Source organism: Ambystoma mexicanum, chromosome 11 (genome assembly GCF_040938575.1).
Source record: "Ambystoma mexicanum isolate Mex_15411 chromosome 11, UKY_AmexF1_1, whole genome shotgun sequence".
NCBI classification, from domain to species: Eukaryota; Metazoa; Chordata; class Amphibia; order Caudata; family Ambystomatidae; genus Ambystoma; species Ambystoma mexicanum.
In genome coordinates, this window is record NC_090934.1 from 41,539,031 (window position 1) to 41,564,479 (window position 25,449).

Sequence of the window (25,449 nt, forward strand, 5' to 3'; positions counted from 1 at the left end):
TTTGCCTGCATCTTACTCATGTATGCATAAACACCTATTCTCACCTGATTCAATGCGCCCAGATACCTAGAGGTTTGCGCACTTTACAAATCAATAAACAAACAAACAAACAAATAAGGAGCTCATTTTGCTCCATAACGTAATTTGGCGGTGAGGAGTTTGTACATTTAGACAAACACGTAGGCGGCTCCCCGCAGCTAAATTCTGCCCATTTGCACGGCGGAGTGCAAATGCACAGGGCAAAAGGCGTTACAGTTAAACAATGCCTGTCATGCACGCATGGTAGCCAGCTTTTACAGTTAAAATTAAAGGCTGGCTGCCATGGGTGCATAGTAGGCACGGTTGAATTGTTAATTGTGGAGAGTCTTCAGATGGGAACAGCCACAGGATGGTGAGGCATCAGCAACGTTAAGGCTCCTTACTTCCTTTCCTCTTCACACTTCAGACAGCAGTGTTTATACATTTATGGTGGCAATGTCCCAAACTACGGAATAAGATGAGAGAAATAATGGATCTGAGGCAGGGGCAAGCTCTTTTTTGTTACGAAAATGTTAAAACTCTGTTGGGCATATTTATAGAGACAACATAACTGGGTCTTGGACATCATTGCATATCTCCAACCTAGTTTCCTGATGGCTAGAATATAGAACATGATTTGAGACTTTAATGTTTGCCCTCGGTAGGGAACTTAAAATCTTTCTTCACACCTTGGACTGCTCCTTGGATCATGTGAAATTCCACAACAGGAACTAAATTTGCCCTATGGGACTGAGAGCACTGGGGCTGCTGGGACCCTGGCACATGGAATCCATGGGCTAGACAGCAATGCGAGATGAGAAAGTCTCCTCACACCGGGAGGAGATGGCTTTATTCTGAGAAACAAGCAGACTGAGCACCTATAACTAGGGTTAGATGATACAGAGTGTGGGGAGGGGGGGAGGTGCAGCGGCAGAGTTATTGGTAAAGCATACTGTTGAAATGCCAGTGTGTGTCTGGTTTAATGCTTCTATTATTTAAGCAATTGATATTTTTAAAGTATATCAAAATACAAATAAAAAGTATTTACTTAGTTGGTGATTTCTGTACCCTTAGTCCTGGTGCTCCCTTTTTCAAAGCACCCGCCTGTCCATTAACTCAATGGGCCTCATTATGAGGTTGCTGGTCTGTAAACAACGGTACCGGTAAGTTTGCCAGTACCGTTGTTTCAGGACCGCCAAACTATGTGTTCTGTGAACGGGTGCATTTACGCCTGCCAGGTCTGACCTGGTGGGTGGAACGGCACCCGCTCGCAGACCTTGACGGATGCACCATTCACAATGGGACTCAAATGGGAATGGGGAGTAATATTTTCCTGTACCCGGGAATGAGGAACGGGCGCCGGAAATAAAATGACTCCGGTGGCAGCCGTGCCGGTATTTACCGGCATGGCTACCGTGTTATTATGTGCTTCAACCATACTAGCGTAGAGAAGTTAAAGCTACGGAAGTGGTGTGGCGTTTTGCTGACACACATATAAATAGGCGGGCTTGCCTATACATACTCACATTTATTGTCTGTGCAAAAGGACGCAGCAAACTTTTTAAGAGGCTTTTTCTGTGCCTATCTGTGATGCAGGCCTTCCCCAACCATTCGTGAAGGAGGGAAAGTGAGAGGAACAATTAAGAGTGACAGAATCACCATGAAGGTAATATTTTCTTTTTTCACCTTTGAGGTTAATATCTATCTCTGCCTCCTCTTTGTAGAGAATGAGCCCTCCCAGAAGAAAACAACAAGTGTCTTAGAAAGATTTCCAAGTAAAGAAGCAGCAGAGAATTCCCACATCTCAAATGGAGAGAGAAGCATCGCGAGCAATGACAGCAATGAAAAGATGGGGTGAGTGGAGGAGTGTCGGAAAATGGTTGTGAGCAGGGAGAAGAGCCAATTGTGTGAGAGAGGGGAACTCCGTTGGAAGGGTTGATAAAGACAAGTGTGTGCCTGCGGAGGGCTGGCTGTCAGTGAGCAAGACTTCAGGTAGGAGATGGTAAAGGATGTGTGTGCTTAAAAAGGGTCAGCTGTGTGATATGTGAGAGCAGATTCATTGCGAGTCTCTGAGGTGTAATAAGGAGCAAGCTATAATATCCACTCTTACATCTACCCCTTAGAATGATTGGCTTGCAGGACATGATACCTGAAATATCCCTTCAATGAGCCACTACCAGAGGGGACAGAAGAGACCACTGCCCCCCTAATGATGCCCAGAGAAAGGAGATGGCCCAACCAAGACCTCTTGCCTCCATTGAGAGTTGACACTGTCAGGGTCTTAGAACTGAACCTGAGTTCAGACACATCAAAGGAATTGAGGCTCCAGTGGCAAATTAGATGAAGACATCGTGGAAATGAAGGGGTGACTGAGCTCCCCTCTTGTAGGGGGCCTCACTTTGTCTGGATGATTGCCGTTTTCTCTATGTAACCTTGCATAATTGCAGCCTGTTGACTGGGCAGTTGCAAAAACCTCAACTGTGTGGTTGAAGACAGAATTTTCATCTGCTAGCCAACCAAGAGTTAGAGTCACTTTCATGTTATGATATGATATGATTAGTCATTTATAACACACCTTACACAAGTGTTTCTAGGCGCAACAAGACAAGGTAGGGAGACAAAGGGAGGACGAAACAAACAATCTTACTAGGCCTTGTGTCATTCAGATCATGCAAGTGTAGGTGGTAGGGGGGGGAGTGCCAGGAGGAGGGAAAGGGGGAAGTGCGATCAGGGCAGCATTGCTCTGAGTAAGTGCAGCCGCAGTAGCCGGCTCTGGGTAGCACAAGGAGGCACGGCATTGTAGGGTTACAGATACAACCCCTAAGTGCGCGGAAGCCCGTAGGCAGTGCAGGTGTTTACAGGTCATGGAGGAGCCTGGTACCCATTGGGTTCTGAAGGTAGCCAGGTGACCAGTCAACACGGCAGACGGGGGGGTCAGCAAGGGAGATAAAGAGAGAACGCAGAAGTAAAAAGGAAGGCCTTGAGCTGCTTCCGGAACCTGAGATGGTCCTGGTCAAGTGTGAGAGGGGCAGGGAGGGCATTCCAAAGGTAGGCTTCTGTTGAGGAAAATATCTATCTCCCACTCTTTGCCTGGAGAAGCATCTGACCATCAGAGAGCTGGAAGTAGCTGAACAAAGGGCTCGAGAAGGAAGATGTTTAGGAAGAGAGAGTTGGATGTAGTGCTGGCCCCTGATCTAGAACGCCTTGTGGACAATGCAGAGGGTCTTGAACTTGATTCTTGCAGCCACCAGGAGGCAGTGGAGAGATTTCAGGGCTGGAGAGATAAGATCCCTGGGCTTGAGGCCAAGGACAAGTCTTGCAGTCGTGTTCTGGATTAGTTGCAGAGGGCAGAGAGTAGAGGAAGGCAGGTTGAGAAATAGCCTGTTGCAGTAGCCCAGCCTAGAGAGAACCAGGGCTCTGGAGAGGCTGAGCTTCTGGGGGAATGTGAGAAAAGAAAGAATACCTATGAGGAGGTGTAGCTGGTAATGGGACTTCTTAAAGAGGTCTGTGATGTGAGGAGAGAAGGAGAGAGTGGAGTCGAAGATGACCCCAAGGATTTTTGCCAGGCACAGGCAGAGGGTCCAAGGAGGGCAGTCAGAGTGAAAGAGAGCAAGCGGGGGCAGGGGTCCCAATGAGGAGGATCTCAGTCTTGCTGGTTTTGAGGCAGAGATTGTTTATTTATTTATTTATTTGTTCATTTGTAGCGCGCGCCTAACCCAAAGGTATCTGGGCGCATTACTTGGTTTACATTACATTAACATTGAATTTCTGGTCATTACAATTTGTTACAATATACACAGTCATTTCTGGTCACATTAAACGTGTGATGGTTCATCCATTCTGCAAGAATAGATGAAAGCATAGCAAGTAGTAGTACAATAGTTAACGCTCATGAGTGAAGAGCCAAGTTTTCACATTTTTTCTGAAAGGCCAAAAGGAATGTTCCATGCTGAGAGCAAAGGGCATAGAGTTCCAGAGTTTGGCAGCTGGTACTGGGAAACTGTTGCCCCCTGCTTTCTGAAGTTTGAATCTAGGGATCTTTAGCAAGTGCGCCTGGGTAGAACGTGTCGATCTGTTAGTTTGATTTTTGGCAAATTTGTCTGCCAGCTATTTAGGAGCTGTACTAGAAAGGCATTTGCGTGTCATAGCTAGAGTTTTCAAGGCAATTGTGTCTTGTATTGGAAACCACTGGGCAGATCGCCTGGCAAACGTGATATGGTTGGCTCTCGGTATATTAAGAGGCGTTCTTTAGGAATTATTTTGAATAACTTGACGTTTTTTTACATTGCGACTGCTCGTACCTAGGTACAAGGCATTGCAATAGTCGAGTCTTGACAGTATCAGACCTCTAGCCAGGATAATGCAGCTGTCTGCTGATAGAAATAGTCTACGGGCGTTGATTCGTTTTGAGGGGTAGGCTGCTGCTGAAGCTGTGGCGTTAACTTGTCTCGTCAAGGTATGATATGGTATGATAGGTTATTTATAATGCGCTTAATACCCAGAGGTTTCTAAGCACGGACCCGGGGATTGAACCTTTGGTGCTCAGTGTCGCCTTGCTTTCAGGGCGAGCATGTTGCCCCTGAGCTATCCTCCTGAGCTATGAGTCCAGGTAAATGCCTAAAGTTTTCACTTCTTTGGCCACTTTGATAGTGCTTTTGTCAATATTAAATGATTTCCACTAATTGTCTAGTTTGTTTAGTCTATTTTGAGATCCGATAAGGAGTAACTCAGTTTTGTCCAGGCTTGTATTGTATTGTATATTTCGTTGACTAGTTTCAGTTCAGTGTCCTAGGACACTGTGATAGGGATCTGGATTTGGGTGTCGCCTGCATAGTTTGTATAGGAGACACCCAATTAATCCATGTGGTCGAAGCAGCTCTGAATATGTTATACAATGTGGGGGCGACGCAGGAACCCTGCAGAACACCACAGGAAACTGGGGCTTTGTTCGGCGGATGCAGTCAGGGTGAATACCCTAATTGTCCTGTTAGATAAGAAGGACTCTATCCAAAGAACTGCCTTGGAGGAGAAATGGGCTGCCGTAGTTAGATGTTTACCGAGGACTTTATGGTTGACCAAATCAAAGGCCGCGGAAAGGTTGAGTATTATTAGGAGCGCTAGGTTACCATTATCATTTAGCTCATCCATTTGGATTTTTAAGTCTATCAGTGCAGATTCAGTGCCATGACCTGGTCTGAAGCCTGATTGGTGAAGGCCCAGGAAGGAGCTTGTTCAATTCTAGGTGACTTTGAATTTGCAGGTACGCTGCTCTATCCAATATTTTGAGTAGAAAAGGTACAGTGGTTATTGGCCGATAAGTAGTTGAGATATTTGGGTCTAAAGTGTTTTTTTTAGTAATGTAAGGACCCATGATTCTTTTAGGTTAGATGAGACAGTACTTGATTCAAATGAGGCGTTTATAACAGATGTGATGAAAGGAATGAGCTCCTCCACAACGTCTTTGATGACTGTAGCTGGGCTGTCACTGTGACATCTCGATGGTTTGAGGCTAGCAATTCTTTTCTTTACTTCGATTACCGATAAAGGTGCAAACTCAAACTGTGTACAGTTTTTATTTAGCGAATTGTCACTAGGCTCTGTAAATTGGGAGTCGGTAGTAAGGCTAAGTTTTTTTCTCTATTTTGGATTGAAGTAGTGTAATTTTATCCAGTAAGGCTTGCTAGATGTTGGTGCACCAGTTAGTTAGTTAGTTTGTTTGTTTGTTTATTTTATTTATATAGCGCACCTGACCCAGAGGTATCTGGGCGCTTTAGAGGACAGTTACATGAACATGGCAATCAGTTTGTCAGAGGGTAGTGTACATACATTCAAGTGGGTATAACACGTTGGCTAAGGGTAAATTACATATATCAATCCTAGTCAAATACAGATAGTTATTACAAACACAGTAGTTATTTAGTTCTTGCTAAGTATCCAAGATATAAAGCTTCTCCTGAAGTTGTCGAATACTTGTTTGCTCCTGATTTCTGATGGGAGGGAGTTCCATAGTTGGGAGGCTAGAACCGTAAAACTAGATCCGCCAGATCTTTTTAAGATAAACCTAGGGACCGTCAGGCAGGAAGTGTCTGTGGATCTAGTGATATGTGTAGAGGATCTCCAGGGGAATTTTTCGGTGAGATGGGGGGGGGGTGGCTGGGTGGTTCAGTGCTTTGAAGATGAGACATACGGATTTGAGTTTGATCTTTTCGTTTGTCGAGAGCCATTTGTGTTGTATCCTGGTTGCTGAGATGTGTTCATTTCTAGGTATATTTAGAGCAGCTCAGAGCATTGTTCTGCAAAGTCTGAAGTTTGTTAATTACTGTTTTGTTGTTGCCTAAATATAGCCCATTACAATAGTCCAATTTGGAACCTATAAGAGCTCTGGCAAGAGTGAGGCAACTTTCAGAAGATAGCATAGGTCTGCAAGCTCTTAGCAGTTTGCCTGTGTAGGCAGTGGCTGAGGTGGTCATATTTACTTGTTTGCTGAGGTTAGAAATGGCGTCAAAATAGAAGCCAAGCGTTTTTACTGCTTTGGCGATTGGAGTGTTGTTCCCATCTATATTGAATATGTTATAGTTTGGGCCAAATTTGTTTAGGTTTGTTGTGGAGCCTACTAGCAGTTAGCATCTTTGATGCAAGATTCTTGCGGTGGCACTGGGGATTTTAATTCTCGTAGGCTAGTAAATAGTTCTTTGGATCCAGAGTTAGCATTGCCAATTCTTTCATTGTAAGTGGTACTTTTGGTTTGAATGATAGCAGTTTTATAGTGGTTTGAGGCAGTGGTGACAATATCTTTGTTGGAGGTGGTTGTTTTTTTCCAGTTTCCTTCTGCATTTCTTTTAGTACTGCGCAGGGTTTTAAGGTTAGTGGTATACCACGTTTTTAAGTGTCCCCGTGGTTTAGCTTTGCACATTTTCAACAGGGCTACTTTGTCTAAAGCCTGACGTAGGGTATCGTTGTAGAGCTCTACCAGTGATAGGGGGTCCTTCTTGGCATAGTTATAGTAGTTCGTAATAGGGTGTTTTAATGGCAATAGTCTTTCAGTTGTAATGTTACGTTTATTTCTTGTGAGTGCTGGTGGAGCTAGGTTCAGACAAGAGTCTGCACTCGGTATGTCCTGAATGGTAAAAGAGATAAAATGGTGGTCCGACCAGGCACATGGTGTGTTAGACAGAATTGTTATGTTGCAGTTACTGTCTGCTAACCAGTCCAGTGTTCTGCCTTTACTGTGTGTAGGGGAAGTTATTCTGTGCGTGAAACCTAGTCCTGTTAAAGTATTAACTAGTGTTAGGGGATTGTCATCTTTGGCATTGTTGAAGCCTAAGTTGAGGTCACCTAGCATAATGATTTGAGAATTTGGTGTGGAGTTCCAAGTGAGGAGCTGTGTGATGTCTTCCTCGAAGAAGGAGGTTGGTTCTGGAGGTCTATAGATGAGGTGTATGGTCAGTTCTCCAAAAGGGAATCGCTGGTTAGTAAGTTCTCTTAAGCCTATCTGTTTTTTTGTAATAAAGGCAACTCCTTCACCTCTGGAGGCATCTCTGTCCATTCTTAAAATAGTATAGTTATCAGGAAGGCCAGTGAGAGAAGTGGACCAGCTGCTGCATGGAGCCAGGTTTCTGAAATTGCTAGAAAGTCCAGGTTATTTGTTACTATGAGGTCTGTGATATCGAGCGCATGAGCCAGGAGAGATCCTGCATTAATAAGGGCAACCTTGATTGAGGGGACAGCTGAGTTAATTGCAGCGTGTGTGTGTTTGGGACAGGTGAGTCTTAATCAACGTTGGATTTTGTGTGGTGGGTTGAGACGTCAGGGTCGTGCACAAAGTGTCTTTAGCATGATTAGTAGAGGGCCTATCCTTTGGTATGTTGGATCTGCAGAGATTGTTTAGAATAAAGAGATTAAGTTTCTGCTTTTTCTTAGACTTCTTAATACAAGCTCTAGTAGAGTTGTGTGTATCCCTTTTAGGGCATGTTAGGTTGTTCTGTGCCTTAAGACTTTTGGGGCAATGCATCAGGAATTGCAGTGTTATTATAAGACGTGATCTTAGTCGACAGTTCCTTAGGTGAACAGGGCAAGGTTTATTGGGCGTAGGCCTAGAGGCATATAGTGAGATCCATTGGGTAGGGGTGAGTGGGCAGGAGGTATTTGGTGTTGATTCTTGTTTCAGTTTAGTTATAGTTGTAGCAGGCTGAAGTGCCGGGAGAAAAGCGGTAGGCGCTATGTACCATGATTGTATTGGTGGGGAAGACATAGTGAGTGTTACGTAGTGTGTAGTAGCTCTATGGGACGGGCAATCGTTAGTGTCGGTATTGAGGATAGGCACTACCATTTCTAAACCAAGGACGGTCGCTGTATTTCAAGGCAATATAGTACTTAATCCGTAGTTCTTTCCTAATAGTCGGTATTGGTCACCTATCAAACGCCAAGGTACATAAATCCTAACAGTTGGCGTATATTGGTATCCCTATGATTAAACTAATGCAGCTTTTATTGGCAAGAGTATGTGCATGCAGATCCTAGGTTGAGACCTCAGGCGTCGTGCACGCTTAGTTATGCATGGTAGCAGAACAGCATTATATGTACAGTGCAGTAGTACTAGGAAAACTTCATGCTGAAGGAAGCAAAGGGAGTAAGAGTACAGTTCAAGCAATAGAGTACACCTCTTTAAATGGGCAGACTAACGTCACAGATAGTATTTGTAAATCGGATGAAATTCACATCAAGACTGTCGGAGACGAGACTAGAATGTTTGCAGCCTTGGTAACGCTCGTAGTTAGCGCTAGCAGCTATCATATACATTCATGCCAAGTAACGACTATGGCGATGGGGTTGGCGATTTATGGCATGATAATCAAGTAACAGCACATACTATCTATGTGTACTGTGAGACACGCAAGGGCACCAGAGTAACTTGTGAATGTCACGCCTTTCGATAGAAAGGTAGTGTCAGCATAGACGCACAGTATAACTGTTCAAGCTATTAGCATAGTTGTTAACGATAGAATCAGATTACAAGTTACGCTGACTGGCGAGTTTGCCGTATTCGAGGTGATTGCGAGTGTACCGGGTAATTGTTAACAGAAGGCTGCAGGATTTCCGGGTGATGATGGGCGTCAGAGAGTTTCCTTGGATTCAGGGCGCACCCACGCATTGACAGGCACAGACAGGGGCTTTCTTCACGGGGCCTTATTCGCAGGGCCGGTTTCAGAATGCCGGCGGACTGCAATTGGCTGAAGAAGGAGCTTGTTGCTAGGCAATGTGATTAAACAAACTTGTTGTGTGGCGGTGATCCGCTGGTGTGCCTGCCTATTTAGAGTGTTAGGGCACTTTGCATTTTCTCTAGTTGTAACACGGAGCACAAGACACTGCTCCACGTGTTTTAGTAAAGGCAAGCAAAGAAAAGCTTTCCCGGGACTCCGTCTCGCTTCCTACTTCATTGGGGGCATCACTTTTGAAGTAGATGGTACATCGATGAAAAGAATCCATCTCGGCCTCTTAATGAACTTGGACCGTAGTTATCATTGAATGCGCACCATTCCTGAATTGTGGATAGACAGTCAGGAGTGAGCGAGAGAGGAGAGTAGGCATCGGGGAGCCTGACAGAGAGCTGAGTGTCCTCCACATAACACTTGAAGTTAGAGGAGAAAGTATAGATGAGGTAGGCCAAGGGGGCCACATAGACGTTGAAAAGCCAGGGTGAGAGGTTGGAGCCCTGGGAAACACCACATGTTGAGAGAAAAGGACCCCAGTTGGATCGGAGAGGAATGGTCCAAGAGGAAGGAGGTCAACCATGCTAGGGCCTGATCCGTGATGCCCAGGTTCTGACGGAGAGTGCATCATTGACCGTGTCAAAAGCAGAGGAAAGATCAAGAAGGATGAAGACAGAAGGAAGGCTAGAGACGATGATTAGTGAGCAGATCTTCACAGGTGTTCAGGGGAGCGGTTTCCATGCCTCTGGCTGCTCCTAAGACAGACTGATGGTCAAGGAGACAACCAACAGATTCAGTGTGGAGAGTAAGCTGGGAGATGGCCAGCTTTTCCAAGAGGTTGCCCAGGAAAGGAGTGATGGAGATCGGGCGGTAGTTTACAAGACAGGATGGATCGGCAGAAGATTTCTTCAGGAGGGGGTGCACAAGGGAGTGCTTAAGGCCTTAGGGACAAGTTAAAGTGGCAAAAGAGTGATTGCAGAAATCGGCCAAGACTGGAGCGAGGGTGTTGATGTGGACTTGATGGTTCTGGAAGAGCAGGGCAGCACCTGCTTGCATGACACTTTCAGAGATCAGACTAGTCTAGTAACGTCATCAGGAGTGATCACAGAAAAGAAGGAGGAGACGGAGAGGCAGCCACAAGGGGGCACAGAGAGGTAGAGGGAGAGGAAGTTGAGAGGAAGGGGAAAGAGAGGAGTAGAGGGCATGATGTCCTGAGTTTTAGAGGGGAAGTGAAAAGTCAGAGCCGTGCAAAGGGTCTGGGAGGGAACAGGAAAGGTGGACAATGCAGCATGATTTGCCAGCTCCTTGCAGATTTTGAAGAGTTCGGCCGTGTTGTTAGAGGCCGCAGAGATGCAGGCTTGGATGTGGGCGCCCTTCCTAGACAGGACAGAGAGTCTGTATTGCCTTTGGAGCAGGTGACAGGCCCGTTTGTCAGAGAATGTGCCCAATGCCCTCTACTTCCTCTCAGCCACCCTACACTTGCATTTTAGAGTGGCGAGGTCGGACTCACACCAAGAGTTGTACTTGGAGGTAGGCTACAGGCGGATTCTCATTACAGGGGCAAGGACATCAAGAGTGTTAGAGATAGAAAGATGCAGGCTAGATAGGGCTCTGTCAGAGTGTGAGTCAGCCGTAGGAGGAGGAGAGCATTAAGTGGCCAAGCCCTCCACTGACACACGCTTCATGGGCCGGATGACCGAGAAGGTTGGTGGCAGTGCTGGGGTAGGCTTCACCTGGGGGACAGAGAGATTCAGGTGGGAGGAGAGCAGAAAGTGGTCAGTCCAAGAGCGAGGAGTGGTGAGAGGGTTAGAGAGGGGGATGTCAGAAGAGATGAGAGCATCCAAGGTCTGGCCGGCAGAGTGTGTCGGCCGGAGGGTAGAATAGAAAGAGAGATAGTGTCGCAGAGATTGCCCAAGATCCCCGAGTAGGGATTGTGAGGGAAGTATAGTTATGAAGTGTCACTTTCATTACTAGGCAGTGGCAGGGCATAAGCATAAAGCACATGTAGTAATGAGACAATGAAGCATCCAGGTGGATGTTGAAGTCTCTAAGTAGGAGAAGTTGAGAGGTATAAACAAGGAGAGAAGAGGAGAGGACTGCCCATTCTGAGAGGAAGAGGGAGAGGCCAGGAGAGATAGAGAGCCTGCAGACCAGGCATTCAAAGGAGGAATAGACCTGCATAGGGATGACAGAAGCAGGGACCCACTCTGGAAAGAACAGGGCTACTCCAGCTCCCGGACGGTTGGTACTGGGTTCAGAGAGAATCTTGTATCCCTCGGAATGGAGAGTGTCAAAACTCGTGACAGAACTGGCCATGAACCCTATCTCAGTGAGAAAGAGGACATCCAGGTTGAGTTCTTCCAGGAGATGATAGATGACAGAGGTTATTTGACAGCTGAACGAGAGTTGAGAGTAGCGATGTGGGGCAGGTTGCCACATTTGAAAGACTTCTGTAGAGGGGTAAAGTCTTGTGGTAGGCCCTGCAGAGGTGGTAGTGGGGCCCGTGAGTGGGCAGAGGAGGAAGAAGAAGAGGAAGAGGAGGGTGCCAGAGAGGTGGCAAAACGAGTATCAGGAGAAGGGAGGAAGTTGATAAGACACGGGTAGCGTCTATCAAAAAGGAGGAGATTGGGCAGAGGTCCCTGGACCAAGCCGGTGCCATTCAAATAGACATTAGTGATGGTCCTGGAGGAATGGAAGGAGGCCAAGAGGACCTCCCATCTAGTGCCACCGTTAATGGACGAGGAGGAAAAAGGAGAGAGAACAGAGACCGTATGAACGGTCCATAGGTCTGGAGAGGGAACAACAAAGAGGATGTTATCAAGAGTCTGTCTGGAGGAAACACTGGCGTAGGTATCAGCGATAGGGAGGCCTGTGTTGGATACCAGGATGCCCCTTTTGATCTTCTTCTTTTCAGACTTAGTGAGAGGGATAGGGTAGGCGATAGAGTAGCAGTTACAGAAGATAGGAGAGACGGAGAGCATCATAGAGGGTGTTAGGAGGAGGAGGGAGTGCAGGTGGGCAGGTGCAGGATGTGCAGGTGGGGAGGGGGGTTCACACACAAGTGAACAAGCAAGGGGGGGCAGGTAATTTACCAGTTACGGGTATCCCCAACAGGAATGTTGGGGGGTGTTTCTAGAGAAGTGGGAGAGAGATAAGGACACAGATCACTGCAAACAGTTACACAGTTCAGGAGGTGGGGCTAGACAAAGAAGAGGGGCTAAAGGCAACAGATCAAGCAAATAGTAACTCAATTAGGGGGGGGGCTAGGGAGGAGTGGACAAGGGCCAGAAGGGCACAGTTCCACAGTAATGATGCATAATGCCCTACTACAGTTCTTGACTTGTGTACTACTCTCTGTGATAAAGGGGCTGCTGACCACCTGGTTCTTCAGTGTGTATCTTTCAACAGCCAAATCTCATTTATCTCCTACATGGCATGAAATGGCATGCCTCTTGTACTTTCTCTCCAAGTGTGGTTGGTGCAACTCCCTTTTGGTGTTGAAGTTTGTATGTGATTGCTGCAGAAAGAACTAAAAGAAGAGTACATTTGAAAATGTCTGTAATCCTAATCTAAATCTAAGGTTATTCATAGCATGGGCAAATTAGAAGAAGAGTTGAAGTCTTGTATCTGAGGAATGTGCTGTACTGACTGTTTCTAGCTTGCCATAATGTGACAGTCTTTTGTAACAATGTCTTCCTTTTCAGGCCAGTTCCAGCCAGGAACCTGCACCAGAAGGCTGTGCAGGTCACAGTATGGACCGGGTTCCTTAAAATGTTTACGTTGAAGAAATTTGCTGCCAAAGCTTTCCATGTCTCGGGCTACGGCAACGGCCTCTGTCAGGTGCTCTCCTGTGGGGTTTTTGTGGGCTGTCAAGGACTGGGTTTTAGTTTGATGATGTAATGACTTGTAATTAGTTGTTTAGTCTTTTTATAAAATGGTGTGGGTAGGTAAGGAAAGCATACATACCTTTCGTGGTAGTTCCTCGTTGGGTACCTTCATCACATAAGTCATCAGGCTAGGTTGTGGTGTGTGCTCAGGTCCACAAATTGTCCAGAGGAGATGGTGACTCTTCTAATCAGGCTTCATCATTTTAACCAGGCCTGTGTTAGGTGTGGCACGAATGGGCGTTATACAGACTATTTTCCAGTTGAGATGGGTGTGCGCCAGAACTGCGTCCTGGCGCCTCTACTCTTTACTCTGTACACAAATGGTCTTTATGGCCACCTGATCAAATCAACCTCAGATGTCCCGAGTTGTGCAACAGAATACTGCCGCTTCTGGCCTACCCGGGTGACACTGTTCGGATTGCATGCACGTCAACAGATGCAGCCTTTATGGACGACCTGGATCTGAAGGTCAATGCTCAGAAATATGCTCTTATGGCCTGTTTGAAAGGGAGGCAGATTCCAAAATGTCCTCCCATGCTTAGTAAAGGTGCAATTATCCCGAAAGTCAAAACCTTTAACTATCTCGAAATTGCTTTTTCATCTAACTTTTCTCCTGTTGAGCATGTCAAGAAACAGTCTGTTAACTTTAGACAAGCGCCAGGGGGGTTGCAAAGATCTTTGGCTATGTTTAAAGCCAAACCGATGGATTTGGTATTAAAAATATATGATAGTAAAGCTGTGTCAGTGGCAAGGTATTGTATGGATATATGGGGGTTCGAAAACACAGGTCCATTGCAGGTAATTGAAAATTATTTTTTCAAATGTATATTGGGCACCTGTAATACTGGCAAAATCCTCCATGATGTCCAATGGGACCCCATGAAATGGGGAGTTACACCGGATACCACCAATTGAAATCCGGTAGACGTTGCACCGGACAGAGTGGCTGTATCAGTAAATCCATTTGCTGGTATTCTGGTGGATTTACCGCCGGAATACCAGCAAACCTGTAATGAGCCCATCCTCTATTTTACTGGTTTAGAGTGTGGTGCAAAGATAAGGCCAGCTTGACGCATTACATAATTAAGACGATCATTCTGAAAGACTCTGTCAGGATTCCTCGGCTCGCTTAAATAAAATCTGAGCTGGGGACGGGACACTCAATGCTGATTCAATATTTTACTTTCCTGAAACTGTAACTTCTAACTTAATAAAGGTGCTGAAAGCACAAACATAAATCCTCAGAACGGAGAATAGGGAATATAATTAGTTATAGATTCCCTTCAATAGAAGGCATGTAATTGTATGAGGCTAGGGCATGCAAAAATATCTTTTATGGGCATATTTCCTCTGTCAGAGAGTATTGATCACCAGAAAAAGTTTTAACTGCCTTTCCCTCAGAGCTATCACAGTGGTCTGAGAATATGCCTATTGTGTTGCTGCAAATGCTTTGGAGGGACAGGGCCTCCATTTCCTTGTCCTGTACTGCCTTATCATGTGTGTTCTGTGTTGTTTTCTGCACAGGAGTCCATGTGGGACTCCTGGCAGTGCAGCTCTTCCTCTTTTTGGTTGTGGTGAACAGAGACCCTTGGGATACCCTTATGGCACCCATGGGTGGAGGTACACCCCTGTGCCCCTAGTGTATGTTTTTGGGCACCTGTGTGTGGCTCAAAGAGCAGGGTATGGGCCGTGGCAGCTCCATGCTGAATTTGACTGGTGCTCTGAGTATCCTCCATTTTGGGATACCCAGGCCCTGCCATATGAATCAATGGATTCCGGATAGAAGGCAAGATAGCCCCTGTGGCCTCCTGGTTTCCATTACCTGTTAACTTGTTTTCCCCAAGTCCTGGTCAGCCCTGACTCTGTACCTCCCCCTGACCGGCTGTTGAGTAGAAGAACCATACATGGTATTGTGGGGATGTCCAGGCCAGACTGGCTGGAGCCTTCCCAGTGACTGTATGTTGTGGGTACACCCTTGGGGTGGGACCTGGGTGAATGGAGTGTTTGACCAATATGCATTCCATGTTATCGATGTCTGGGTGGAAGTGAATGGCCTGAATGCACTGTGAGCCTGATTGTCTGCCTGCATGCATGAATAACCTTCTGACTGATTGGCTGACTGAGCTTGGCTCAGCAGTGTGAATGAGGTGTAGATTTGTATATCTGGGGACCTATCACTTAGCAATTTGTTCAGAAGCTAAAGTTGAATCTTGAAGCTGCTTATCCTGGAAGCCCAACTGGAAGAAGAAAGTTTGCTGCTGCTTACCGTCGATGGGATCTAAAAGCTGTCAAACCTGTCAAGGACTGATTCAAGAGAGGACCTAGTTAGAAGACCTCTCCCCGAGCTACAAGGGAACATCATGAAAAAGCTGATATTCATCGAGGCACCCTGGGAAAGACTGTCGACCGGAGACGGGGTCCGCCTGAAGTAAAGCACCAGGACATCTAGGCCGTCGACATCCATCGTCGTCGTCCAGTGTTCGCAGGATTTCCGTAACCATTGGATGCCAGTTGAGTCATATTGCCCAAAAGCGGGGACAGCTTGACGACGTGCTCCTCGACGACCGGAGCCGAAACGCTCTACCTTTGCCTAACAACATTTAAACAAAGGGCTCCCTTGCCATCACCGTCAACCGCTTTGCCCCGCTGGAGAAAGTCGAGGTCCTCGACGACCGAGGAAAGTCAGCCGGTGGGTTTCCCGCCACCTGAATTCCACAAAGACGCCGATGAGTGAAGATCCAAAATCCAGCTTTAGTCGAGTCCTGATCGCCGACGTCGACACCCGACGCCCACTGCCAGGCCTCCGTTCTTCACCGAGTCCACAACGGCCGAAGCTGTGTGTCTCGACGACAGTGTTCACAAATTACTTTGCGGAATCTCGACGCCCGTGGCCCCTGCTTTAAAAGGAGTCCACCCTCGAGGGATCCGTTGACGAACCGTCAAAGAAACTCTGCTAACTCAGGTACATTGGGGTAGTGGAACATTCTTGACCAGGAAACAAGACTATTTTAACATTAATGGACTGGGCTTGTTAATACACTTTATTACATGTTGCCCAGGTGGGGGGGCTCCTCACACAGAACTGTGTCTTAGTAGTTAAAGTACTATTCTGCCATTGTTTAAACTAACCTGTATACCTTCCTATGTCCTATGCTGATACACATTACTGTTTGTTTAGTATGCCATTCGAACTGTCAGCAGCTGGTTCATTTTAAAGGAGTCATTAGTTAACCACATAGACATTGTATATATTTGCCATGTTAGATTTGTCAAAGTACAAAGTGTGTTATTAATTGTGTATATATATTGAACCTTATTTTTATATAAAGAACTGTGTTAGCACATATCATAGTGTGTGGACATTCGGTTGTGGGGGGTTTGGGAACTACACTGTACTTAAGAACCAGTCTGCATCACCCCCTGAGAGCTTAAGCCTTGGTTGCTCGTCCATTGCTACCACATAGAGAACCTTGGCTGGGGTGCTCTGTGCTTCTACTTTGCCATACAGGGGGCAGGAGTACAGGTAGCCCCCCTCCAGTCTTTACACCTATTCGCACCTGGTAAAGGCAGATTGACCAATCACCATCCGCCTTTGATTGTGCATTCACCGGCACCAGTAATAAAAACAAATAAAAAGAAAATGGCCACCACCATTAAAATAGAAAAGGGACAAGTTTTCTTTTTGGATGACGGCGGCCATTTGTTGACCTTTTCTCCATGGCTGCCGTCATCCCTTTTCCATTTTAATGGCGGCGGCCATTTTTTGTCTTTTGCTTTTCCTCTGACAGGAGATGGGCTCGCGCTGATCTCATCTCTCGTCAGACGAAAAAATAAAGAAAACCATCCGCAACCTCGGAAATCCCGGGGTGCAAATATCTTTCACACCCTGGCTGGGGGGTGGACACAGCATTTAACGGCCCGCAGACCGAGCTGAGGCCCTCGTAAAGCTCAGACTGGCGGGCCTTTAAACACTGCCCCAACCGGGCCGTGAAAGCTACATTTTGCAATGCTCCGTCAGAGGACCTACCACAATTTTATTGTTCTGCCCAGCATACTCAGAGCTTAGATCTAAGACTCTGAGACTGATACTCCGTGAATTTAGGCTTACAGTCCAGCATTATGATTTGATTTTTTACTGTGGGCTGATTCCCCCAGAGACAGTTGGGCCCTTCTAACATTTGTTAGGGGTGCCCATCAAATGAAATTTTAATGACATGAAGGTTCATCTCACCTGTGCATTATTATCTTGCTGCTGTATTTGATTAATGCATGTTTGAACAGAGTTTGTTCATGGAAATTGTTATATTTCTGAAATAAACTATTCTGATGTGACATATTTGTAGCCTTTATGATATTGAATGGTATAATGCAACACTTTTTCACATAATTCTTGGGGTAAAGAAAAATAGAAGTAACTCTATTTTAACATGTTTGCAGTTTTTGAAAACAGATGGCATAGGCTGCAAAGGGAATAGGAACACTTCACCTTTAATGCTACTGGTTATCTAGCCCAACACTGCTTTGCTGGAGCCCAACACACAATTATTTTTGGAGTGTCATGTGATATGGAAGATGTCTGTCGTATTTTTAAGGAGTATGGGTGGATGTGTTAGCCAAGAAGGGAAACCTTTTTTTTCAGGTAACTGATAACCATTCATAACTGTTAGCGAAGAATTGCAAGCAGTACTTCCAGAAACACTTAGGGGCACGAGGAGGACCACCAGACATTAAGCAAATAGATTCCCAATAATGGTTTAAATTTGTATTTATTTTAATAGCAATAAGCTGTCTACATAAGCAAGTATGGTTATGAAGTGTCACTTTCATTACTAGGCAGTGGCAGGGCAGAAGCATAAAGCACATGTAGTAAGGAGACAATGAATGATCATCAGATGGTAGAAAGGCTGTCGCTTTTGGATCCTGACCCTGGAGATGGATATGCAAGGGAGGATTACTCGGGGAGTGGGGATGAGGCACCCTTGGGTGAGACATTGTATCTCCCATTTCCCTTCAAAAAGCCTAATATTGCTCAGGTCTTTGTAGGATATTATCAATATCTTCCCTATTTTCCATGACATCCTACTTCCAAAGCACACCACTTAAATACTCCGATGAGGAGGCCACCATTAAAATAGAGGAAAGACTGGACGAAGAAGCATGAGCGGTCTAGTTGTTGGGCTCATTACCATGGAGCCGGAAACTTTAAAACAGGCTCAGCTGAGATATATCAGGGGAAGCACGGCAAACACGAAGGAGAGTTTGAGGGCAGAAGCTGTGGCGGCGAGGACCACTGACTGCTGCTGACCAGAGCTCTGCAGTAAGCAGCTGGGAAGCGAAAAAGCTGTGGAGGATGCCAAATACCAGCACAAGCAGACCGTGAATTGAGACCTGTTCCCGGAAAGCCACCAAAAGGGGCAATCCGACTGCAAGAAAGCCGGTGAGTCCACCTGGGTGAGAAGGGGGCCCTGGATACGGTGGATTGGCAGTTTTGATGCCAGAAACATTTGGTTTTGAATATTTTAATTGAATACAAGGAAAAAGTGAATGGAAATCAAGAGACATTTGATTTTGAATAGCTAAATTGAATGTAAAGGAAAAATGAATGCAAAGCAAGCATTGCCAAGAGTCAAATAAGTCAGCATTACTAAGAGTCAAGTAAGCTAACATTGTTAAGTGTTCAATGATCGAGCATTGCCAAGAGCCAAGAATAATTTAGCAAGAGAACTGAAAAAGTAGCAAAGCCGGTATGCATGAGAATATGTTTCCTAGCAGGGGAGTGTACTGGGAAGCTTATGATGGATTGTGCAACCTGAACTATAACATCAACCGCGTTTTCTTTATTTTTTTTTTAAACATCTTTTTATTAGTATGTCAACAAATAAATTACACAACAGTATAATACAGAGATAAATAGCAAACCAAATAGAACTATTCTAAATGATTTAACCATATTGCATATCAATAAACAAACTTCACAATCAAGTCATCCCCCCTAGACACACTAAGAAACCTTTAAATTATGCAGACAATAAAAGAGCAAAATACAATAGCTGCAAACACACCCAATTTAGAACACAAACACCTCACAAACAACACCAGAACAAACCCCCCCAAAAAGAATAACGAAGAAAAAATAGAAGAAAAGCAAGAAGGGAAGTGAAGAAGGAGAGGATTTTTTTTAAAAAACATGTTTTGCCCACTTTTTTATCTACAACTCAATCAGTCATATAAGGCATTGAATGGTCCCCAAAATATATTGTACTCCTCTTCCTTGTCTTTTACCTTGAACAAGAGTTTTTCAAAATTCGATAAAGTGCGTAAATCAACCAACCAGTCTTCCACTGAGGGCTTCTTCCTAGTTTTCCAAACCCGAAGGATCAGTCCCATAGCCATTAGCAAAGCCTTATCTATCCAATTGCTGTATCTCAAAGAACGTTTACACCTATCGCGATGTAGAAGTAAGATAATATTTCCACCCGACCTCTGTAAAACTACATCCAAAATTAAATTAATCCTATCAATCACATCATTCCAAAAATTCTGAACTCTTGAGCAACTCCAGAGAAGGTGTAAAAGGGTACCATTTTCATATCCACACCCCCAACATAAATTATCCGTTTGTAGCCCCAGCCTATACATTTTAACTGGCGTCCAGTACACCCTACCTACTATTTTCTGTCTGATCATACGCAAGTTTAAATCAGTACCCACATTGGCACTCACCCTAAGTATATCCTTCCATTCCACATCTGTGAAGTCTGCATTTATATCACCTGACCACACCGTTCTCAATTTGTCCCATGCCACAATATGTTTGTTTTCTAATTGCATAAAGTTCATGTATGTACGCACACAATATTCCTGTCCAGTAAGCAGTTGACGCAAAGCGGGTATGACTTCTAAGGAATTATTAACCATGCCTTTGCTGAGATTAATCAGGGAACTCAATTCTACATATTTCCTTCTTTCTCTTGCATGCAGCCCATACTTCCTTTGCATTTCCTCAAACGTCAAAAGACGATCTCCATCCAATACATCACCCAATGTCAAAACACCCTTCCAAACCCAATTCTGCCATATCAGGCATCTATTGTTGAGTTGTAATACCTTGTTATGCTAGAGAGAAGCATCTTCACTAAATCCATATGACTGACTATTCTCTCTAAACCATAACCACATGGTCTGCCTAGTTGGCGTTATTGACTTAAACTTGAACCTACTGGCCGACATATTACCCATGGTATAAAGATTATTTAAACGATGCGGACTGCAAACATCTCTCCATGCGCAGCCAGATAGCACCTTTAAAATCTTCATTTTTATAATAAGTTCCCTTCTTGAGTAGAAACGCCTTACAGTACTTATATAAATCCGGATAACCAAAATCTCCTTCTTCAACTCTCTGCAGCAACATACATTTTGGAATCCGTGGTCTCTTGCCCAACCCCACAGAATACATTGAAAAATGTTATCAATTTGCAAAAAGTGCTTTTTGGAAATTAATAACGGAATCGACTGAATTATATATAATACTTTTGGTAACAAAATCATCTTTATAGCATTTATTTTCGCCCATAATGATGCATGAAGTCTTTCCCATCTTCTTATAGGATACACAATTTTATCCACGAGTTTGTCAATATTATATTGAATAATTTTCTTTAAATCACCAATGATGTATATACCAAGATATTTAACACACTCGGGGACCATATGCACTTCTGTACCTTTAGAATGTCTCTGCTACAATCTTTAGACAGTGGGAAAATCTCAGTCTTGTCCCAATTTATCTTATGTCCAGAAAGCTCACCTACCTCCTCAAACATCTGTCTCAGAACCAAACCACATTGTTCCGGATTTGACAATAGGACCAACATGTCATCCGCATAAGACAAAACTTTAACTTCTACTCTTCCAACGCATAAACCTTTGATTTCCCCTCATTGCCTAATATAAGCAGCCAATGGTTCAAGTGCTAAGTCAAACAAAAAGGGCGACAGAGGGCACTCTTGTCACGTGCCTTTAGATAACAAAAAAGGCATTGAAATCAAACCATTCACAGTCACTCTTGCTTTAACCTCATAATGAATACAACTAATAATTTTCATAAAGGTTGGCCCAAAACCCATTTTTAATAAGGTATATTCCAAAAACCTCCAATGAACCCTGTCAAACGCTTTCTCCGCATCAAAAAACCCTAAGATCCCCTTTGAGTTTTTATTATGATGCATCACTATGACATCCAAAACAGTCCTAATGTTATCATTGCCATATCTTCCTGGGATGAAACCCACCTGAGACTCATCCACCAGATCTCCCATATTTACCATAAGCCTATTTGCTCATATTTTCGTAAAAATCTTAAAGTCCACATTCAACAATGAAATTGGTCTATAATTACTGCACTTTTTGTGATCCTTATCAGGCTTAGGAATAACAATAATCACTGCATCTGTCATTGATTCAAATAAAGTCCCGACTCTAAAAAATCATTAAAGAGAACACACAAAATTGGCGATATCTGATCTACACATTTTTCATAAAATTCTGAAACGATCCCATCTGGCCCCGGTGATTTCCCATCTTTCAATTGTAATATAGCATTAGTGACCTCAGCTACATATATCATAGATTCAAGAATACATTTTTTATCATCCCGAAGTTTTGAAAGATTAACTTTATCAATAAAAGATTGTAAATCTTTTTCATTAGGATGTAACTGCTCCTTATCTAATTCTTCATAAAATAGTCTAAATGTTTCACAAATATCATCACTCCTATGAAATACTTCTCCCTCATCATTTTCAATTGATGAAATACACTTGTCTGCCATTAGACCATTAAGCTTATTTGCCAAAAGTCTGCTATTTATGTCCCCAAATTCCCAAAAAAGCTGATTTGTATGAAACAAACTCTTGCCTGTTTGTGTTTGCAGAAGTATCTTTATTCTTCTTCTAATTTGTTCAATTTATGTTTTATGCAATTCATTTCCACCTGCGCACAGCTCCTTTGTAAATCCAAAATCTCCTTCTCCAACCTTTCAATCTTTTCCTTTTTTTCTTTTTAGCATGTGAAGCTCTACAAATCAATTCACCCCGCAAAACGGCCTTAAAACAGTCCCATGCAATCTTAACATCTGCCGAACCATTATTTTCCTCAAATTATTTCCGGATAAAGTAATCTAATCCTACACTAATCAACGGGTCATTAAGGGTATTGGCTTGCATTCTCCATCTGTTATTCTTTTTACGTATAGTACTCACATTGACTTTCAAATCTATCAGCGCATGATCAGAAATACATCTCTCCCTAATACTGGAACTAAATGTCTGATCAGCTAATTTATCACTAATTAAAAAAAAATCTATCTGTGAATATGAATTATGTACCGTTGAATGAAATGAATATTCTCTATTTCTTTGATGATGAACCCTCCAAATATCAACAAGAATATATTTAAATGCAAACTGTTTCAATTCTTCATCGATCCTCCCACCATTATACCTGCAATCCGACTTCCTATCCTGGTCACTATCCATCACCAAGTTAAAATCTCCACCCAAAATTACTGCCTCTCCCTCCTTCTCCTCCAAAAGACCATCTAATTTCCTAAAACAAAATCATATCTGGAGCACATGGAGCATATATTTTCCCAATAGTTAGTTTCCTTCCATTATGATATACATCTATGAGTAGAAAACAACCCTCCTGACCTTTTACTGTTTTTTCAATTTTGATTGACAGTCCCCTCAAGAACAATATGCTAACCCCCCCTAGATTTATCATAATAGTACGAAAAACCTGTGGGTATTTATGATTAGACAAATAACCACCAATTTGCTCATTCAAATGTTTCTCCTGAAGAAATACCACATCCCCCCTACTCCTCCATATCCGTGCCAAAACCTTCCGTCTTTTGAACACACATCAAATACCTTTAACGTACCACGAAACAAAGTTTAAAGGATCAATATCTCACTATTAAAATTACTTGCATTTTTACATATTTAAATTCCCATCTGCAGATAAAAATATGTATTACAAAATCTAATCGTGAGAAAAACCTTCCAACCTAAAAGTGGGAAAAGTAAAAAAATAAAAAAATAATTAAAAAAAGAAAGAAAATAAAGACAACCTTCCCCACACACTCACAGAAAACAACACGAAACATACATATTTACCAGTTCCAGAAGCCCAAACAACCATCAGGCTTATGATAAGCACAATTATATACATACCAACATCCATTCAGAACTATACTCACCAGACATCCCAGACCGACCCATACACAACATATAAAGTAATCCCCTACCTTACTTTAAGCCATAGCAACTCAAGTCTACTCCATTGTATTTATAAATAAGACCCCACAACATATCACCGCAAACTATAACTTCAATTACATAACGATATCTTGATCATTTGTCAACAAACACATCCTTCTCCCCCCTCCCCTCAAATATTTAAATGGCATGCATACACCCAAATCTATATTATCAAACCAAAATCTAATTATCCCTCATCATACACCACTGTCCACACATATCCTTTATATAGCACACATATTAATGATCCATTGTACCATACAACTAACCCATATGCGCTCAATCACTCCCAACTAAAACTAGGCCTAAACAAAGTACTTATTAGTCTTTAACAATCCGCCTTGTGATTTCTCATCAACTCTCGGACTTATCGATTTAGGCATCACACACTCCTTTTAATTCACTCCTTTTAACCAAATCACCATGACACATAGCATTTACTGATCTGAATACATTTTTAACAAGCAATAAATAACAATCAACCCATATGAACGCCTACCCAACCACACAATATATTGTCTATAACAGCCTCAACTAGCATTCCACTATGCCGCCTATCACAAACAATAGATTCCTTGTTGACTCAAATAACCTAACAAACTTCAATAACACATCAGTCATAAAGTCAATTAGTCCGCAAGAGTTTTTCCAAATGTTTAAACTTGCACCAACAACCAGTATAACATGCAAGACCATCTGTGAGAAACACCACACGCAAACCATAATGTGTATGTAACCAAAATGCAATAACATTCATAAACTGCTTGGTTACCAGTATCCACGAAGGCAGAAACAACCCCAATCATCCCAACGCACATTTTGGACAGAATATAAAAAATCAATAAACAATAAGATTAAGGCACCAGGGTAGAGTGTGCAGGACAGTGTTCTTCCAACAAACATGAAGACATCCAGCCAGAAAGTGGGCACAATAACAATGTAGCATATCTTCTAATACACATACTCTCATTGAAATATATATTACATTTAGGCATGTAGGCAAATACAATCTTACTCACAGTTATAATATGAGTCACCTTATATCCACTCTAAACACCAACTCCTGGGTTAATGACCCAATGACCCATTATATGAACTTTAGAGTAACAAGGCGTTCAGATATAGACATTTGTCATAATAAACAGCCAAGTCTTTGCATTTTAATATGAATCTAGAGGTAACGAGATAGGTTAGCCCCAAGAAAGTGGTCCCCGACACTTTAACAAGGCAAACATTGAAAGATCTGCAAATCGGGCATCATGTATATTAAAGATGAAGAATAGCTGGATTCGTATCTTGCTGACTCCACTAGCACCCTATTAGATGTCAATGTGGTGCCTGAAGGAGGGCCTCACAGAATCCCTACAGCAGTCTAGTCTCATCATACCCTTGACACCACTGAACCCAGCAAACCAAATACATTATCTCATCAGCTGGGGTATGTACATCAGTTCAAACAAGGAATCTACATATCCCACCAGATGTACTCCCTTCACCATGTAGTCTAAAGATTGGAGAACCATATTAGTGCACAGGGAGAGTAAATAAAGCTGCCCAAAGCCGCAGTATCACATGAGATCCAGAATGGCATTCAGACCACGATGACGTTGGCCATGTGTAGTTCTCCATGTCTTGCTGGAATCAGCGTGCCAATGTTGGGGAAACAATGCAAATAGAGAAAAGGTCTTGTGGTGCTCCATGGGTCAGTGCGGTTTACACTTAGCTGCACGTGTTCAAAGCAAGGAGCTTGACCTGAGAAACGGCCTGCATCTAGAGCCTATTTCATCAACCGTGTTTTTTTAACAGGAGAGTATACTGGGAAGCATATATTGGTTTTGCCAGTGAAAGCTACTGAAGAAGTGAATGTTAATGAAATCCGTGATAATAAACCTTCAAAGGCAGTTGAAAGGGCACTGAGTCAAGCCTCATTGGGAAGGTGAAACTGTGTCAAGAAACATATGAAAAAGAACCAAGTAAGGTGTATCGGTTGCATGACCTGTAATGGATGGA

The 25,449-nt window shown here is 43.5% G+C and overlaps 1 protein-coding gene across 2 annotated transcripts in view; it reads left to right on the forward strand.

Annotated features, from left to right (window-relative positions):
• SPOCD1 (SPOC domain containing 1) overlaps positions 1-25,449 on the forward strand; it is a 948,037-nt gene that overhangs the window by 623,765 nt on the left and 298,823 nt on the right. For both annotated transcript variants that reach the window (XM_069622501.1, XM_069622502.1), the window contains 2 exons: positions 1,743-1,872; positions 12,932-13,067. In XM_069622501.1, the coding sequence (XP_069478602.1) occupies positions 1,743-1,872; positions 12,932-13,067 (266 nt within the window). The remainder of the gene's footprint in view (positions 1-1,742; positions 1,873-12,931; positions 13,068-25,449) is intronic.